At 36.2% G+C, this 14,919-nt stretch overlaps 1 protein-coding gene across 7 annotated transcripts in view; it reads right to left on the bottom strand.

Moving 5' to 3' along the window:
- The window catches only part of GALK2 (galactokinase 2), a 163,130-nt gene that overhangs the window by 67,886 nt on the left and 80,325 nt on the right, over positions 1-14,919 (bottom strand). For all 7 annotated transcript variants that reach the window (XM_008016647.3, XM_008016646.3, XM_008016645.3 and 4 more), the window contains exon 5: positions 13,181-13,327. In XM_008016647.3, the coding sequence (XP_008014838.2) occupies positions 13,181-13,327 (147 nt within the window). The remainder of the gene's footprint in view (positions 1-13,180; positions 13,328-14,919) is intronic.

Raw genomic sequence — 14,919 nt, 5'->3', positions numbered from 1 at the left:
TCCTAGTCTCACTCCTTAGCATTATAACCTAGAATTTGAACCCCAATCTCATTTTCAAAATCATCAAAGGCCTTAGAATGACGGAATTGAAAGTCACAATATGCTTGCTAAAATGCTTCCCAACCTGAAAAAGTATTAATACATATAGATTGTTCAATGTGCTTCTAAGAGAGTGAACTTCTAAAAATTTAATAGGAAAAAGTCCTCAAACGGGAAAATAAAAATTACATCTATAAAGACTAACCCTAAAACTGGAATTTGAAAAAGAGGCAAATTTGATAAATGATACTTTCTTATGAGTTATTACTAGATTTTTCAAAGATAATCAATTGAATACAATCATTTCATAGTATGGGTATTTGCAAATTAGGTTAATAGCATAATTGCAAGAAATATGAAGTACAGCTTCAAAATGTTTCACAATGATTTATAGTATTTGCAGCTTTCGTTAGAGCCACTGGAGACTAGGTTTCATTCTCAGTCCTCACCCCCACTTTTTTGTTCTTTTTCTTTACCTTTTTTTACTTATTCATTTATTTTCATTAAAACTAAGAGCATACCTCAGAAGTAAAAATACATGTCGTCAAGTGTTTGCCCCAGTATCTCCATCTAGTGGGCATTGAGATTATAAGGTTTATTTTATCCAATAAATTCCTGATTGTTAAGTTTATTAAGCAAAATAAATGTGAGCAAGATAAAAAGAAAGGCAGCAGGTGTCTTTCTAGGGATGAAACTCTTAATGGGCAATACTAGGAGAGTCATGTTACATTATTACATTATAACAAGTACCTAATCCAGGGTGTTCCAGTTTTGTTAAAATGTGGATATAGCTGTCCAGTTTTTTTGTTTTGTTTTGTTTTGTTTCCAATTACAATTTTCTTGTCATTAGGATCAAGAATCTTGAAAAATCCATTAGAAAATTTAGATATAAACATAAGTTTAATTGTTTTCCAACTCTTCAAAAAATTATAGTCTTAAGAATTTCTTCATCTCTTAGAGCACAGAATCTTAATGCTAAAAGGGACCTCAAAGATTTAGTAGTCTAAATTTTCTTATCTTACTAATGAGGAAACTGAGACCCAGAAACAGTAACAGATTTCCCCTCGATTATAAACCTGGAGAGTAACAAAGCTAGAATTCAAACCAAATCTGTTTTTAAGTCCCACCTTTCATAGTAAAAATCAAGGCATCCTACTAGGAAAAGATACTGCTTTCTTTGGGGAGAAGTATTCATTTTATGATTTTCTTTAATTCATCCAAATATAGTACTAACACTAGGGGAAAATGGCTGTTTTACAGATGAAGGTAGTTCGCTAATTCAATCCAATCCAATTACTTGCCTCCTTTATGTCAGGCATTGTAAAGATGTTCATAAGAAAGTGATACAATCATCTCTCTTTAGGGAGAAAAGTTTTAAGGTTATTTACAATTTGCCAGACTAACTGCACTTCTTTTATCCTTAATGAATTTATATGTCCTTCAATGCTTGAAAATTCATCCCTATTGTCAATACCAGTGGCTGCCCCAAGATACAGAAGGGCTGAATGAACTGAAGCCTATCCACCCAGTGACTGTGCCCCTCAACAATTCTGTATAGTTGTTATGTTGTTGTTGTTGATGATGATGATGATGATGCTTGGTGTTTTAAGGTCCAAAGATGAAATGGGGACAATATTATTATAAAAGTGAAATCTTCCATATCTCTTTGATATAACATAAAGTCTAGAGTCCTAAGTAAACACTCCTATAGCTAGGCTTCAGGGAGTCTCTGAGAGGCAGGGCTCTGGTTTAAGAAGTTGGCAGTCATACCTCACTTAACAGAGTTAAATGGCCTACCATATGGATGATGGTACAGTTCTTTGAAACTTTCCAAGTGCTAAACAGATGCTAATTTACATTATTCATGATTCAAAAGTGTATCTCTTACTGCACAAATGCTATTGGAAAACATATTCCTGCTGGCTGTTCTGTCTGTGGAGTAGTGATTCTTTCATTCCTTTACTTTCTTAATAAACTTGCTTTCACTATTAAAAAAAAAAAAAGAAAAGAAAAGAAAAAATATTCCTGCTTACAATACAAATCAGTCATAGTTTTGGTTCCTCTGAGTAAGCTTCTAAAGATAAAAGGTCACACATTTAGTGGAGAAGGTGGCTTACTCCTGAGAGATCCTAAATAAAATCCCTGAGTCTATAAGGCTCCCTGTGTCCAAGTACTTCAAAATGAAATGAGAGATTGTGGTGTATTTTCAACTCAAGGAAGATAAAATTGAATGCACATACAATGATCCTATGCTATATGTGATTAAATATGACTAAAGCGACTTTTGCTTCACAATTGTTAGTTTAAAAGAAGTCAAACAGAAAATTAGTTTGAGTAGGGATAAATACCTGCAGCATATAATAGATGAATGGTTAGCATATAAAGAGTTCTTATAAAGTAGTAAGATGATTGATAAATACTCCAGGAGAAAATGAGTTGAGTTGATATACAGCCAAATCAAAAAAAGCAAGTGATCAATAAAAGACATGGAAAAGATTAAACATCTAAACTATCTAATTAAACTATCTAATAATTAAAGAAATGGCCACAACAACATCTTTCAGATCAGGAAAGATTAGAAAGATTGATAGAACTTTAGTAGTGGGGAAATAGATCCTCTCATGCAATGTTGTTGCATTGCTGGTAAAATCTTTCTAGATTGGGCAGTGTATTTCAAAAGTTAAAATTATCATCTTTTAACCCAATAACTTTATGTTCTGGGATTTATGCTAAGAAAAAAAAGTGAACAAGTATGCAAATCATTGCCCACAAGAATTTCATCAGAGCCTTCTTTATAATAGTGGAAACTTGAAAAACACCTACGTTTCCATTATACAGGTCTAGTTAAATAAATTATAGCATATCCTTATAAAGAAATATTATTAAGTATTAAAACTGATGTTATACAAAACCCTGGAAATAACTGAAATATCCAGTAATCAGGACAATTTTAGAACATTGCCATCACACCAAAATCTATAACTGGGCACTATAGTATGACCATATATTGAGAAACATTTCTGAATTTGGTAGGGGGGTTATCTATCCTTGTATTTTCACCTTTAAGTTATTTTCAATGCATACAACTGATGTAGTAGGTAAAGGCTATGCACATATGTGTAGTACTTAACATCACTTGCATTGTTCCAGTTAATTCTTTAAATACTGTATCATACTTAACTTACTGTGGGGTGCAAGTCAAAATCTGGAGGCCTTGAAACACAGTCACTGAATAATAATGATTTAAGGATCACAACAAAAGTTCAAAACACAGCCAGGCATACATATCAGTTTGTAGCAACAGTGGTTTCACTTGAAACCACTTGCAAACAGTGACCCATACTCCTCAAATCTGCTGTTCCCTAATTATTCTTGTTTGCCTTCGTTTATGCTAAAGGTAAACATGTATTTAGCCCAGAAAAGGAAACGGAAAAAAACCAGAAGTGACCCAAACAATGTCTGCAAAGCAGGGGTTGTAATCTGCAATCAAATAGCTTAGTCACATCACCCAAGTGAATCCAAACTACTCAAAATCATTAAATAAATGATTCAGTCTCCAATCCTACTCCTAAAAAAGAATACAACCAGAGGATCTCCTTTAATTGACAAAACTACGTGAATGGTTTTGTATTGACATTATTAACTAAAAACTTAAAACACATTTAAACACAGGCCACCCAGAGTTAACACTATAGCTTCCTGGTTTTTGTACCAGTGAGCACATGGCTTCAGTCCATGTTCAACACTTAATTAAGAGATTCTTTTCAAAGATTGTATTCTGGATTTACCATCTTTTCAGAGGCCATACTGCTGCAGTTCATTAGCACTCAACATCTGGCTGGAATGTTTTAAACTACTATTTTCCTTAACCATTATATGGATGAGGTTTCATTATTCTAAGCAAACTGAAACAATGTCCTTGTGTGGACTTCTAAGCATAATAATTAGTGACAGTGCAAATTGGTTTCTGATTTTTCTTATACCATGTAGCAAACTATTAAAACATTCAAATCATGGTTTATATAATTGTGAGATCCTTTTCATTTTATAACATAGACATGTCTTTATTTTTCAGGCACAAGGTCTTATTCTGAAGGCCAAGAAATGTTTCACTGAAATGCAGCTATATGTGAAGAAAAATATAGTCTTGTACTTTCTCAAGGAAACAGCACTTATAAACTCAGAAAAGGGAAAATGTGGACATATTTGGCACAGAACTTTGAACATTCCACTTACTCTGTTTATGAACCTTAGAGGGCTCCAGTACAGTATGGATTTCAAACTTGAAAAACACTCCCCTGAAAAGAGTATCAACCCATGTCTATATAACTAATTTGCCCCTGAAATGAAATTAAGTAAATCTGTTCAGGGACTTAAGCAACGAGAAAGCAACCCTGTAGTCAAAAAGTTTTTAAACTGAATTTCATGAGGCTGCATAAGAATTTTTAGGCCTTGGCTGACACATATTTATAAGTCTGGCTCAGAGAACTGTTAAAATACACTTATGGGTTCACTCTGCCTGAAATGCCCTTGGGCCCCTCCCAGTGCTTTCTTTCCCAGCCTTTCCTTCCTTTAACATTTTCTTAGAACTCACCAATTACTTGAAATTGTCCCTGTTTAACTTCCCCAAGGAGCCATTATTTCAACCTCTTTATTCATTTACATATAAAATACCTTACACTTTGTATGAGATAGATAGTCAGTTAATAAATCTTCTGTTACTATTCCACTATATGCATTTAAGTTCCATAAGGGCATTGACCATTTGTCTTCCTTCCTTCTTTTCTTTTTTCTCTTCTCTTCTCTTTTCTTCCTTATTGTTTCCCCTCTTGCCACTGTCAGGGGTATGGTATAGTAATCCCAGGTAAAAGAACTTAATCCTTGTAAATCACATCTTGCCATCCCCAGCTCACAGCCCTCCAAAGGTTTTCCATTACACTTAGAATGAAAGCCAAAGAAGACACTACACACCCTTGACCAACTCTCTCAACTCACCTTCCACCTCTTCCCGCTTCTCTCTCACCACACCCCAACCACAGGGACCTCTTATTCCTGAGACACGACAAACTCACTTTCACCTTAGGGCTTTTGCACTTGCTGTTCCCTCTGACACTCTTTCTCAGCTGCTCACTCCCTAAGGTCTCTGTTCAAATGTCCTCTCCTTGGAGAGAACTTCTCCTAACTCCCTAGATACAATGTAAGATTTCCCTTAACTATGGCCTAGCTGATATTATATATTTATTTGTATAGCTCTTCATGATCTATCTCATACCATCACTCCCACCACCAGTATGGAAACTCCATGAAAGCAGGGGCACTTCACTGGTTTTATTCACAGCTGTATTTCCAGTGCCTAGAACAATGCATGGCATATAGTAGGTATTCAACAAACACCACTGAATCCACTGCTTTCAAGTGGTATAATAGGAAGTTTATACTGTCTTCTCTTGAAAGCACTTCTCACAAATCCAGTATTATACATGTTATTCTGGGCTTCCCAATACATGATTCTTGATGCCATCCGAGAGATTCCCCAGCTTCCTCAGTGAACTATAACTCAAAGGAAGGTTTTATGTCCAACTCGTATTCTGGGTAACTCAGAATCATGTAAATTGTGTTTTTGACAAAATGCCAGAGATACCCACGTACAAGAATTCTCCCTTACCCCACTATTCCCAGCTGGACATTTCAGTCTTCATCAACCAAGACAATATGGGTTTTCTTTTCCTTCCTTAGACTTCAGTATGGGGCATGCAGCTCAACCCTATATTTCTCTACTGTACCTCCCAGATTCTCCAAAGTGGATCTTCTGAATATCACTTGAATATTACAACCTCATGAATTCAAAATCTACTCCCAACCCCACACCAGAAGGAGCAATTTGTGGATAGATGCTAGTCTAACATACCTTACTACCCAAGACTAGCTTTTAGAGTTGCAACCTGTTTCCCAAGTAGGCCAGCTATTTCTGTTCTAACATTCCTAAGAGGTACTTGGTCCTTTCTTCTTGGCCTCCAAGGACAACTCCAAGAACAGACAGAAACTGGACAGTAGAGCAACCCAAATCCCATTCTTACAAAATACAGGCATACCTTGTAGAACACCTCAGCAACTAATGTTTTCTTGGTGAAAGACTTCTTGATTTTTGATACCCAAACTTCATAGAATGTTCGTATCTCTCAAAACAACACTTTCCGAAAGGTGTTGATGTAGGAAAAAATACATATTTACACCCTAAAACCTAAACACAATATCGTTAACAAAATAGTATGCAGAGTACTGAAATACCAGGTGTCACTACAGAAGACATACAGGTATTACTATATAAAGTAACTGCTTGTTAACAACCATATTAATTGTTTAACATTCAAGAAAATTGGTTTAAGCATTTTTCATGCTACTTCTGTGTGACTTATATAAAGAAAGTTTTACTGTATTTTTGTAACATTGTAGGAAATTAGAGGTTTTGAGTTGAGGAATAATGCATTATACTTTTTCCTATTTAAAAAAAAAAATAGGCCCCTGCTTAATAATTTTGTGCACAACATCTGATTTGTTGGAATGGACTACAGCCACTAAATGGAAGATGCCTGTATTTTCTTGGATTCTTCCACCCAAAACCCATCAACAGGCCTCACCCTAAACCGTTGATTTGGTCACATTCCAACAGGTCATCTGTTCTCAATCTCTAGCCTTGACTCATTGAATCCCTTCTCATCTCTTCATCTTCCAGGTTCCCCCAGGTGTGCTCATACAGGTCATCTAACTTTTCATCCTATTTGCATTATTATTTTTCATTCTATTCACTTCTTCTCTCTATCCTTTATTTTACTTTCTAAAAGATTAAATAGAGGTAAAAGGCTTAACAACAACAAAAGCAGCCCTAGCACACTCCGTCATCCCTATCCCCAATGCAATGTGTACAGCGGCAAATACTTTTGATTCTTTGCTCTTGCTTCCAATTCCAAATAACAATGGTAAATGTTATTGCCTGTTGTTTCATTTTAAACATTATTTATTGCTTTCCTATTATGGTAAGTGAGGATTTTAGCTCTCTTATGTCCACCTTTCCTTTACCCTCCTCCACTTTTCTCAATAAAGTTATGCCAAAAATTTTGTTTAAATTCATATTCGGTGGGTTAATTACTGAGATTATTGTTCACTTATGAGCCAAATACTGAAAAATGATTGATTTCATTTCTGTTACAAACTTTTTTTGTTTTTCCTATATTTAATAATTGCCCCATTTCCTCATTTGCTTAGATTTGTTTATCTAGCTGAGCTTTGTCGTATCCTACAACAGCTCTGTGAAATTACTCTGAATCTGTTTTCCACATGATTGAACATATCAGATTTATCAGCTTTTTTGGCTTTTTTTTTTTTACTGATAAGATTTATAAGTTCCATTTTTCTCTCTCCTCATTTTAATCTGCACTGCTTTCTAAGCTGCCGGATATTATGGGTGTTATGTTGGAATTTCCCTTATGTTCTATAAATACCCAACTCCTCTCTCCTGTATTGGATTTCTCATTTCCTAGTTCCCACGCGATCTTCTTTCTTGGTTTACTCCCTAGTTTTAGTGGATTACATCCTCTAGACTTTTACACTTTACATGTTGAAAATGTTTTACTATATCCTCACATTTGATTAATTCATTTAAACAGATATCCTAGACTAAAATGTATTAATATTTTAGAGACACTTATCAACTGCCTTTATCTTCCAATACTGTTTTTGAGAAATTCGTTTACATTTTTGATCCTTTGATTATGATCTCTTTCCCTTCTTTTCTCTTGCTCTGTCAACTAGCTTTTAGTGTCTTTTCTATAAACACTCAAGTTTCAGAATTTCCAGATGATATTCTTTGGTTTGGCCTTTTACATTTATTACACCAAACACCCAGTGAGCCCTTCCAATCAGAATTCACATTTTCACTTTGGAAAAAATAATCTGGACAGACACAGTGGCTCTCATCTATAATCGCAGAGCTTTGAGAGGCCAATGAGGGAGGATCACTGGAGGTCAGGAGTTTGAGACCAGCTTGGGCAACACAGGCCCCATATCTATTTTTTATAATAATAATAATTTTCTAATAACTGCTTTTTCTGTTTTTCCTTGCTAGTTGGATATGGATTTCTGGAATTGATCCATAAATTTTCCTGCTTTTCTCTCTTATTGTCCAGCTCTTTTATTCCCTACTATATCAGAGAGTTCTTCCAGTCTGTTCTCTTTTTTTGAGAAAAGGTCTCACTGTGTTGCCCAGGCTGGTCTTGAACTCCTGGGCTCAAGTAATCCTCCTGCTTCAGCCTCCCAAAGTGTTAAGATTGCAGGCACGAGCCACCATGCCCAGCAATTGCAATCTTTTTGCTAAATTTTGTCTTGCTATCACATTTTTAATATGCAAAAACTCTATCTTATTGTTTGCTCCTTTTTTAAAAAAGTAACACTCTTACTTTTTAAGGACTTAACATTTTCTTTTATCTCTCTGAGGACATCATGTCTTTGAAGCATTCTTCTGCTCTCAGCATTGTCTCTGTTTCCTCTAGGTTCCTGTTTTCTGTTTTTTTGTTTGGTTGGTTCATTTTGGAGGTTTTCTTCCAAAATCTTACTATCCGTTGATGCCCTATCATATTTAAGAGTGAGTCACTAAAAAGCTTATTAGAAGCTTTATAAATGGGCTTCTAACAGGGTCATAGAGGAGCTGGAGAAGGGGGTCACCAAATGTCCGTATCTGTATGAACCATCTCTGGGATGGTTCAGTTTCCTTTGAGAAGGATCCTCCAACATTCCTGCTGGAGTGTAGGGTGGTGAGGTTGCCAGTGTGCCAGTAATGACTAGAAGAATGAAGCTAAGGATTTCACTGTTCAGATGCAGAAGTCCTCTAATCTCCCGGTTTTCAAGTCTTTCTCGTCCTGCCTTTCTCAGTGCTCAGTGCCCCCAAGTACAAATGATCTCTGGTGGTTTCTCTAGAGACTCCTGCAACAGTAGGGGGAAATGGTCCCAAGTGAAGAGAGGCCTTTTAGGATCTAAATAGTCCTCATAAAGGCTTTCAGATAAATCCTCACCCATCATATTACCCTGCTTTCTTCCTAAGGCTTGCCAGAGAGCTGTGGGATGAGTCAGCTGCCTTTCCATCTACAACTCCCTCCACAGGCACTTGGCTCTGACCTTTCTCCATTCTGCTAAGTCATGTACCATTCCTCTATCCACTTTCCATCTCTGTATTTTGTGGTTTATGGTTATTTATGTCTCCTTGGTTTACCGAAGATAAAGCTTGTGTTTCCTTTTCTTATTTTCCCTGTTGTTTGGAAATTATTTTTGAGAAAAGAAGATTAATAAGATTAATTTAGGGACACAGAAAAAGACTAGATAAGTCTTATCCTGACATCTTGAAATCAGAAGTCTCTAGATTTTCCTTTTTCATAGATCTTTTACCACATCATACTCTCTTGTACCAGCAACATTCTGATTCATAATTTCTGGCTTCCAGATTCTCTGGGTGATTAGTCATACTGTTCTCTGGTTTCAGATATGCAACATTTAGTGTATTAATGAATTAACAAGTTCTACATCTACTTATCATATCCCATCTGCAGTAATTATTGTCTGCAACTGAATGGGGTTTACTGAGTATAAAATAATAGGAAAGGCTTTAGTCACCAATCTGTTGTGGGACTTAGTGTCCTTATCAAATAGGCTGGTTATTTTCGGTTGTCCCTCTGTCCCTCTATTCTCACACTTCCCCTACCCCAAGAGGCTGACCTCTATAGAGAATTCCCCTCAACTATTCCCACTCATTGCCATTTTCACCTGTGTCATTCTTTCTCTCCTTGCTGCATTTCTGGCAACATTACTCTATATCCGCAGCTCCTAAAGTATAATGGCTTCCAGCTTCACAAGAGAACCCTTCCTAGTTAGTTCTCTTGACCTTACCCACACCTCTGTAAAAGTCTCTTTATTAAACTCTCTTCCGTTATACCTAACATGTCATTTGTTTCCTATGGTAACACTAATACATCAGTAAAAGGAGCATTTTGAACTAGCTCATCTCTAAAGTCCCTTGAGTTCTTAGATTCTATGATTTTTACAAGAGTAAAATCACATGGCATTTAAATTAAAGACTCTGAACAAATTACAGACTTCCTTTCATTCAAGATTCTGTCTCACTCCAGAAAAAAATAATTCTCCAAATAATTATGCTCAATCCTTAGAAAATATAAATAATGTTAGTACAACTTAGACTAGCTGAGAAAGCCAGAATATACATATTGTTCCCTTTTTGCTTAGGCACTGCAGTAAGATAGCTCTGATAAAAAATGTATTTGCTATTTCTGACTTTGAAAACAGACAATCAGAATTAATTCCAAAGGTTCAAGTGTTTCTCTTTATCTTCTTTCCTTCCTGTTTCTTAGATATGTATATTATCAAAACACCAGAAAAATAGAAAAACTAAGTTTCACCAATCCTCCCATTAAAAGTGAAATGAATTCCTTGACTTCACACCCTCCTCCAAATACCAAATTATCTTTTTCCATGCATCGCCAGACTTTTTGTATCCACTGAGCTTTACCACTTTCTTACCCCTTATAGACCCTTCAACTCATTTCCATCTAAAACTGCTCTTGCCAAAGTTTTGTACAACTTCTTTGTTGTGATAGTCAACGGATACTTCTCAGAACTTGTGGTAACCTCTCAGAAGCATATGACAACACTACCACTCCTTTCATGAAACATTATCTTCTTTGTCTTTGCTGTTGCCTCACCTTTCTGGTTTCTCTCATACTTACTGGACTACTCCTCAATCCCTTCAGTGGACATCTCTTACTCTGCCCATTCCTCAAATGTTCATGTTTCTTGGGAGTCTGTTCTAGTTTTCCTCATCTTTCCGCCTATATTCCACCACCAGGTATCTTGATCTACTCCTATGGCTTCAAAAACGATGATAAACTAATGATTCTCAAATGCACCATCTCAAGTCCAGATCTCCTCCTGACCTTCATATTTTTTTCATAACTAAATACTAAATAACTCCATCAGTATGCCCAATGATTCCTCACACTCAACATTTCAGCTTCCGCTCAAACCTATTTTTCCCCCATATCTCTTATGCCAATGAATCATACCAAGCCAGACACCAATATAATCTTTGAGTCTTTGCTGTTCCCCATTCCCATGCCCAATCAATGATCAAGTCCTACTGATTCTGAGATCTTGAATCCATCTAATTCTAACCATTCTCATTGCTACTTCTCTAGACCAAATCATCTCCCTACTGCTAAAACCCTGAAATGCAGACTTTGTAATATAGCCAGGGAGATCTTTCTAAAATACAGATATGAACACCTTACCCTCTTCCTAAAATCCTGCAATGGTTTCCCACTGCTATGAAGATGATGCCGAAACTCCTTAACAAAGTTTACAAGGCCCAGCATCTGATCTCCTGCTCTGTTATCCAAATTGCTGTATGCTTCAGCCATACTGAGACATTTTTTAGTTACTCCAAAAAGCCATGATTGCTTTTACTCTGGACATTTCCACATGATGTTCTCTCCACCCAATACATGCCTATCTGATGTCATCAGTGTAATGCCATCAATATCCACAATTCATTGAATCGTTGGTGGCTCCATTTAGATGTCCTATGCTCTCTAAATCTGGGTTATATCTGCTCCCATAGAAAACTACTTATCCACTTACTATATTCTATTGCAGTTGCCTATTTACTTGTCTCTTTTCCCTTTTAGATTATAAGCACAATGAAAGTTGAGACTATACCTATTATATCTCCAATGGCTTGAACATTATCTGGCACAAAATAGCCACTAAATAAATAATGGTTGAATGATGAACAAACAAATGAGTAAATAAATCAGATTAAAAGTTGTACCAGGGGAAACACATTTTACATATGGACTTCCTGTCCCTTGCTTCTTCTCTTCTCAAAAAATAATAATAATATGTAAGCCCCCTTTCCCTCCCAACCAGCCATTGCTTACTAAGGGCTAATTAATGTATACTTACACAGGACAGCTAAAAAGAAGGATTCTGTCTGAAACTTTGCGTTCTCCTTAATTTCTGCCTTTCCTCCTATATATAAAATTTTCAAACTGAAAGTTAAAACATGCTTAAAAGAGACTAAGCATGTGGCTGCCTTTCTCTTGATCTGCCCAAACCATCTGTAAACCTGGTAGTGTATGTACATGGGGTAAAAAGAACCTATGATAACATTTTATTTGAACCAGAATGCTAAAGCATTAATTAAAGCTAAGCACACCTGCTCTAAACTGCAGAGTCAGAGATTTATGTGAACTTATAAACTTGAGGCTTTCTGACGTCTTGTACAATTTATATTTCCTTTAAATAAGCATTTCCTCTTTGTAATGCAATATTTTAAAGTTTATTTCTGTGACTAATCTGCTAGCATATTCAGTTCCTTTATTACCTAGTCTTTACCTTTGTAACCCACTACTTGTCAAATTTTTAATTTAAGGTTTTGGGTGAAAATAAGCAGTCTCAACCATGAGGGGAAGAATTTCTTGCCCTAAATTTAACTTGTTAATGAGGTGATCTAAAACTATATCCATACATTCAAATTCCATATTTAATACAAAATATTTTTATCTTTTTACTTTTTTTGAGACAGAGTCTCGCTCTGTTGCCCAGGCTGGAGTGCAGTGGCGCAATCTCGGCTCACTGCAAGCTCTGCCTCCCGGGTTCACGCCATTCTCCTGCCTCAGCCTCCCGAGTAGCTGGGACTACAGGCGCCTGCCACCTCGCTTGGCTAATTTTTTTGTATATTTAGGAGAGACGGAGTTTCACCATGTTAGCCAGGATGGTCTCGATCTCCTGATCCGCCTGCCTCGGACTCCCAAAGTGTTGGGATTACAGGCGTAAGCCACCACGCCAGGCGAATACAAAGTATTTTTATATAGTTATTCACAGATCTATTCATGCACTGTTTGGAGGGTATAAGCTACTTTATAGTGATTTATCACTTGTTAAGTTACAATGCTCGCCCACATGTGCAGTCCTTTTAAAGAAGACAGTTTTTCAGTCAAGGAAGGCATTCTGATCTGAGATTTGGACGCTAATGATTTTAGAAGGAGAGGGTTCTACGAGGTTTCCTATCAAACATAGTTACCTTGGATAGATTCCTTCCTAGCACTGTGAGCGTCACCAAGCCAGCACAACAGACCAAAGCACTGGAGCTGGAGAGGCCAGAACTTGGTGGGATATTTCCATCTACCAGGCAGTTCATTCCAGTCAGGTTACTAAGACCAAAGTGTTCCTAAGAATATAAGGAAAAACAGCAACAGTAATTCAGTATTGAATTCAAGGAGTAGTGAAAGCTTCCTTCATTCCCCAGAGAACAAAAGTCTATCAATAGACTTATAATAATTATAGAAACTACTTGCGCAATTCAATCGTGACATTTTATTTAACAACTCTTGGCCACAGGGTAATTCCTTTAAATGCCTTTAATTTTCTTGCCTTGAATGTTCTTTTTCTTGAATATTAATTGATTTGAATATGGACAAAATATAAAATTGCTTTGAATGTTCTTTTTCTTGAGTATTAATTGATTTGAACAAATAAGGAAAAAATATAAAACAATTATAATTCAACTTGCCAAGTAGCAAGACAAGAAATATACAATTATCTATGAGGTAATTTAAATCTCCGTGCAGCACATCTCCAGCATTCTGTTATTACAAAAGTCCAAGCCCCAAGCAGTGACTTGTTTCTAAAGAGTGCCTTACTTTAGAAGATTCTCTGAAAAAAAAGAGTTCCAAACTTTCTCAGTTCTGTTTTACTTATGAAAAAACCTAGGCACCAAGAGATGAAGAAATTTTCCCAAGATGACCCACAGGGAGATGAGAGTAGGGCCCAGGTCTCTGATTCCTGTTTGAAAACTTCTCCATTGCAGTTAGAAACCTGAGCCAGCAAACTGTCATTGTGATTTAATATGCCAGCTAGATGAGAAAATCCAGATTTTTACTACAGTTTATAGATACAGTTTAGCCATATGGTAGCTTTAAAGATAGTGAAATTAGAATTCAGCCACAAATGAGAATACAGACCCTAAACAAGTCAAGGAAACTCTATTTCTACAAATAGGAAAGCTCAAAGAAATAATCAGATTCTGATTTAAATATGGAAAGCTCTAGCATACTTACACAAATTTCTAACACTAGGACACTTTGGAATGATATTGTATCATAACCTTTGTGGTTTAAGTTTACAAATAAATTCAAGTCTATCTCCTTCTCAAGAAAAAGTACCATAGTCTTTGCAAATTACTCAAATGACTAAAGATTAACATATGAAATACTATTACTTAATTAAGCATTTCATCTACATATTATACAAGGGAGAATTTCAATAAGCTAGCTAGAATAACTAAAATAACAAAAAAATTCTGCAAATAAAATTTTTCCTTAATGTTTCATCTGTCTGTCCTAGCTAGCAAAACTCTCATACCACACTAAGAAGAAATTTAGCTGAGTATACTTCTCTTTCTGATTTCAAGTCATCTAAAAATTTCCTTCCAGAAATACAAATTATAAACTGAAACTGTACTGTTGCCAATGCCCTTTCATACAGAATATCAGACAGTTTGTTTAAAAAAAAAAAAAAAAAAAAAAACTTGAAGAATACAATATATTTAACTATAAACTGATCAAACATGGGTGTCTTGAGTGGGAATCATACTTAAGAACTTATCAGCCAGGTGTGGTGGCTCATGCCTGTAATCCAGCACTTTGGGAGGCCAAGGCGGGTGGGTCATGAAATCAGGAGTTCAAGACCAGCCTGGCCAATATGGTGAAACCCCGTCTCTACTAAAAATATAAAAATCAGCTGGGCGCGGTGGCAGGCGCC

The sequence above is a fragment of the Chlorocebus sabaeus genome, chromosome 26, assembly GCF_047675955.1.
Source record: "Chlorocebus sabaeus isolate Y175 chromosome 26, mChlSab1.0.hap1, whole genome shotgun sequence".
Classification (NCBI taxonomy): domain Eukaryota; kingdom Metazoa; phylum Chordata; class Mammalia; order Primates; family Cercopithecidae; genus Chlorocebus; species Chlorocebus sabaeus.
Note: the sequence above shows the minus strand (reverse complement) of the source record. Positions and strands in the feature narration are given on the sequence as shown.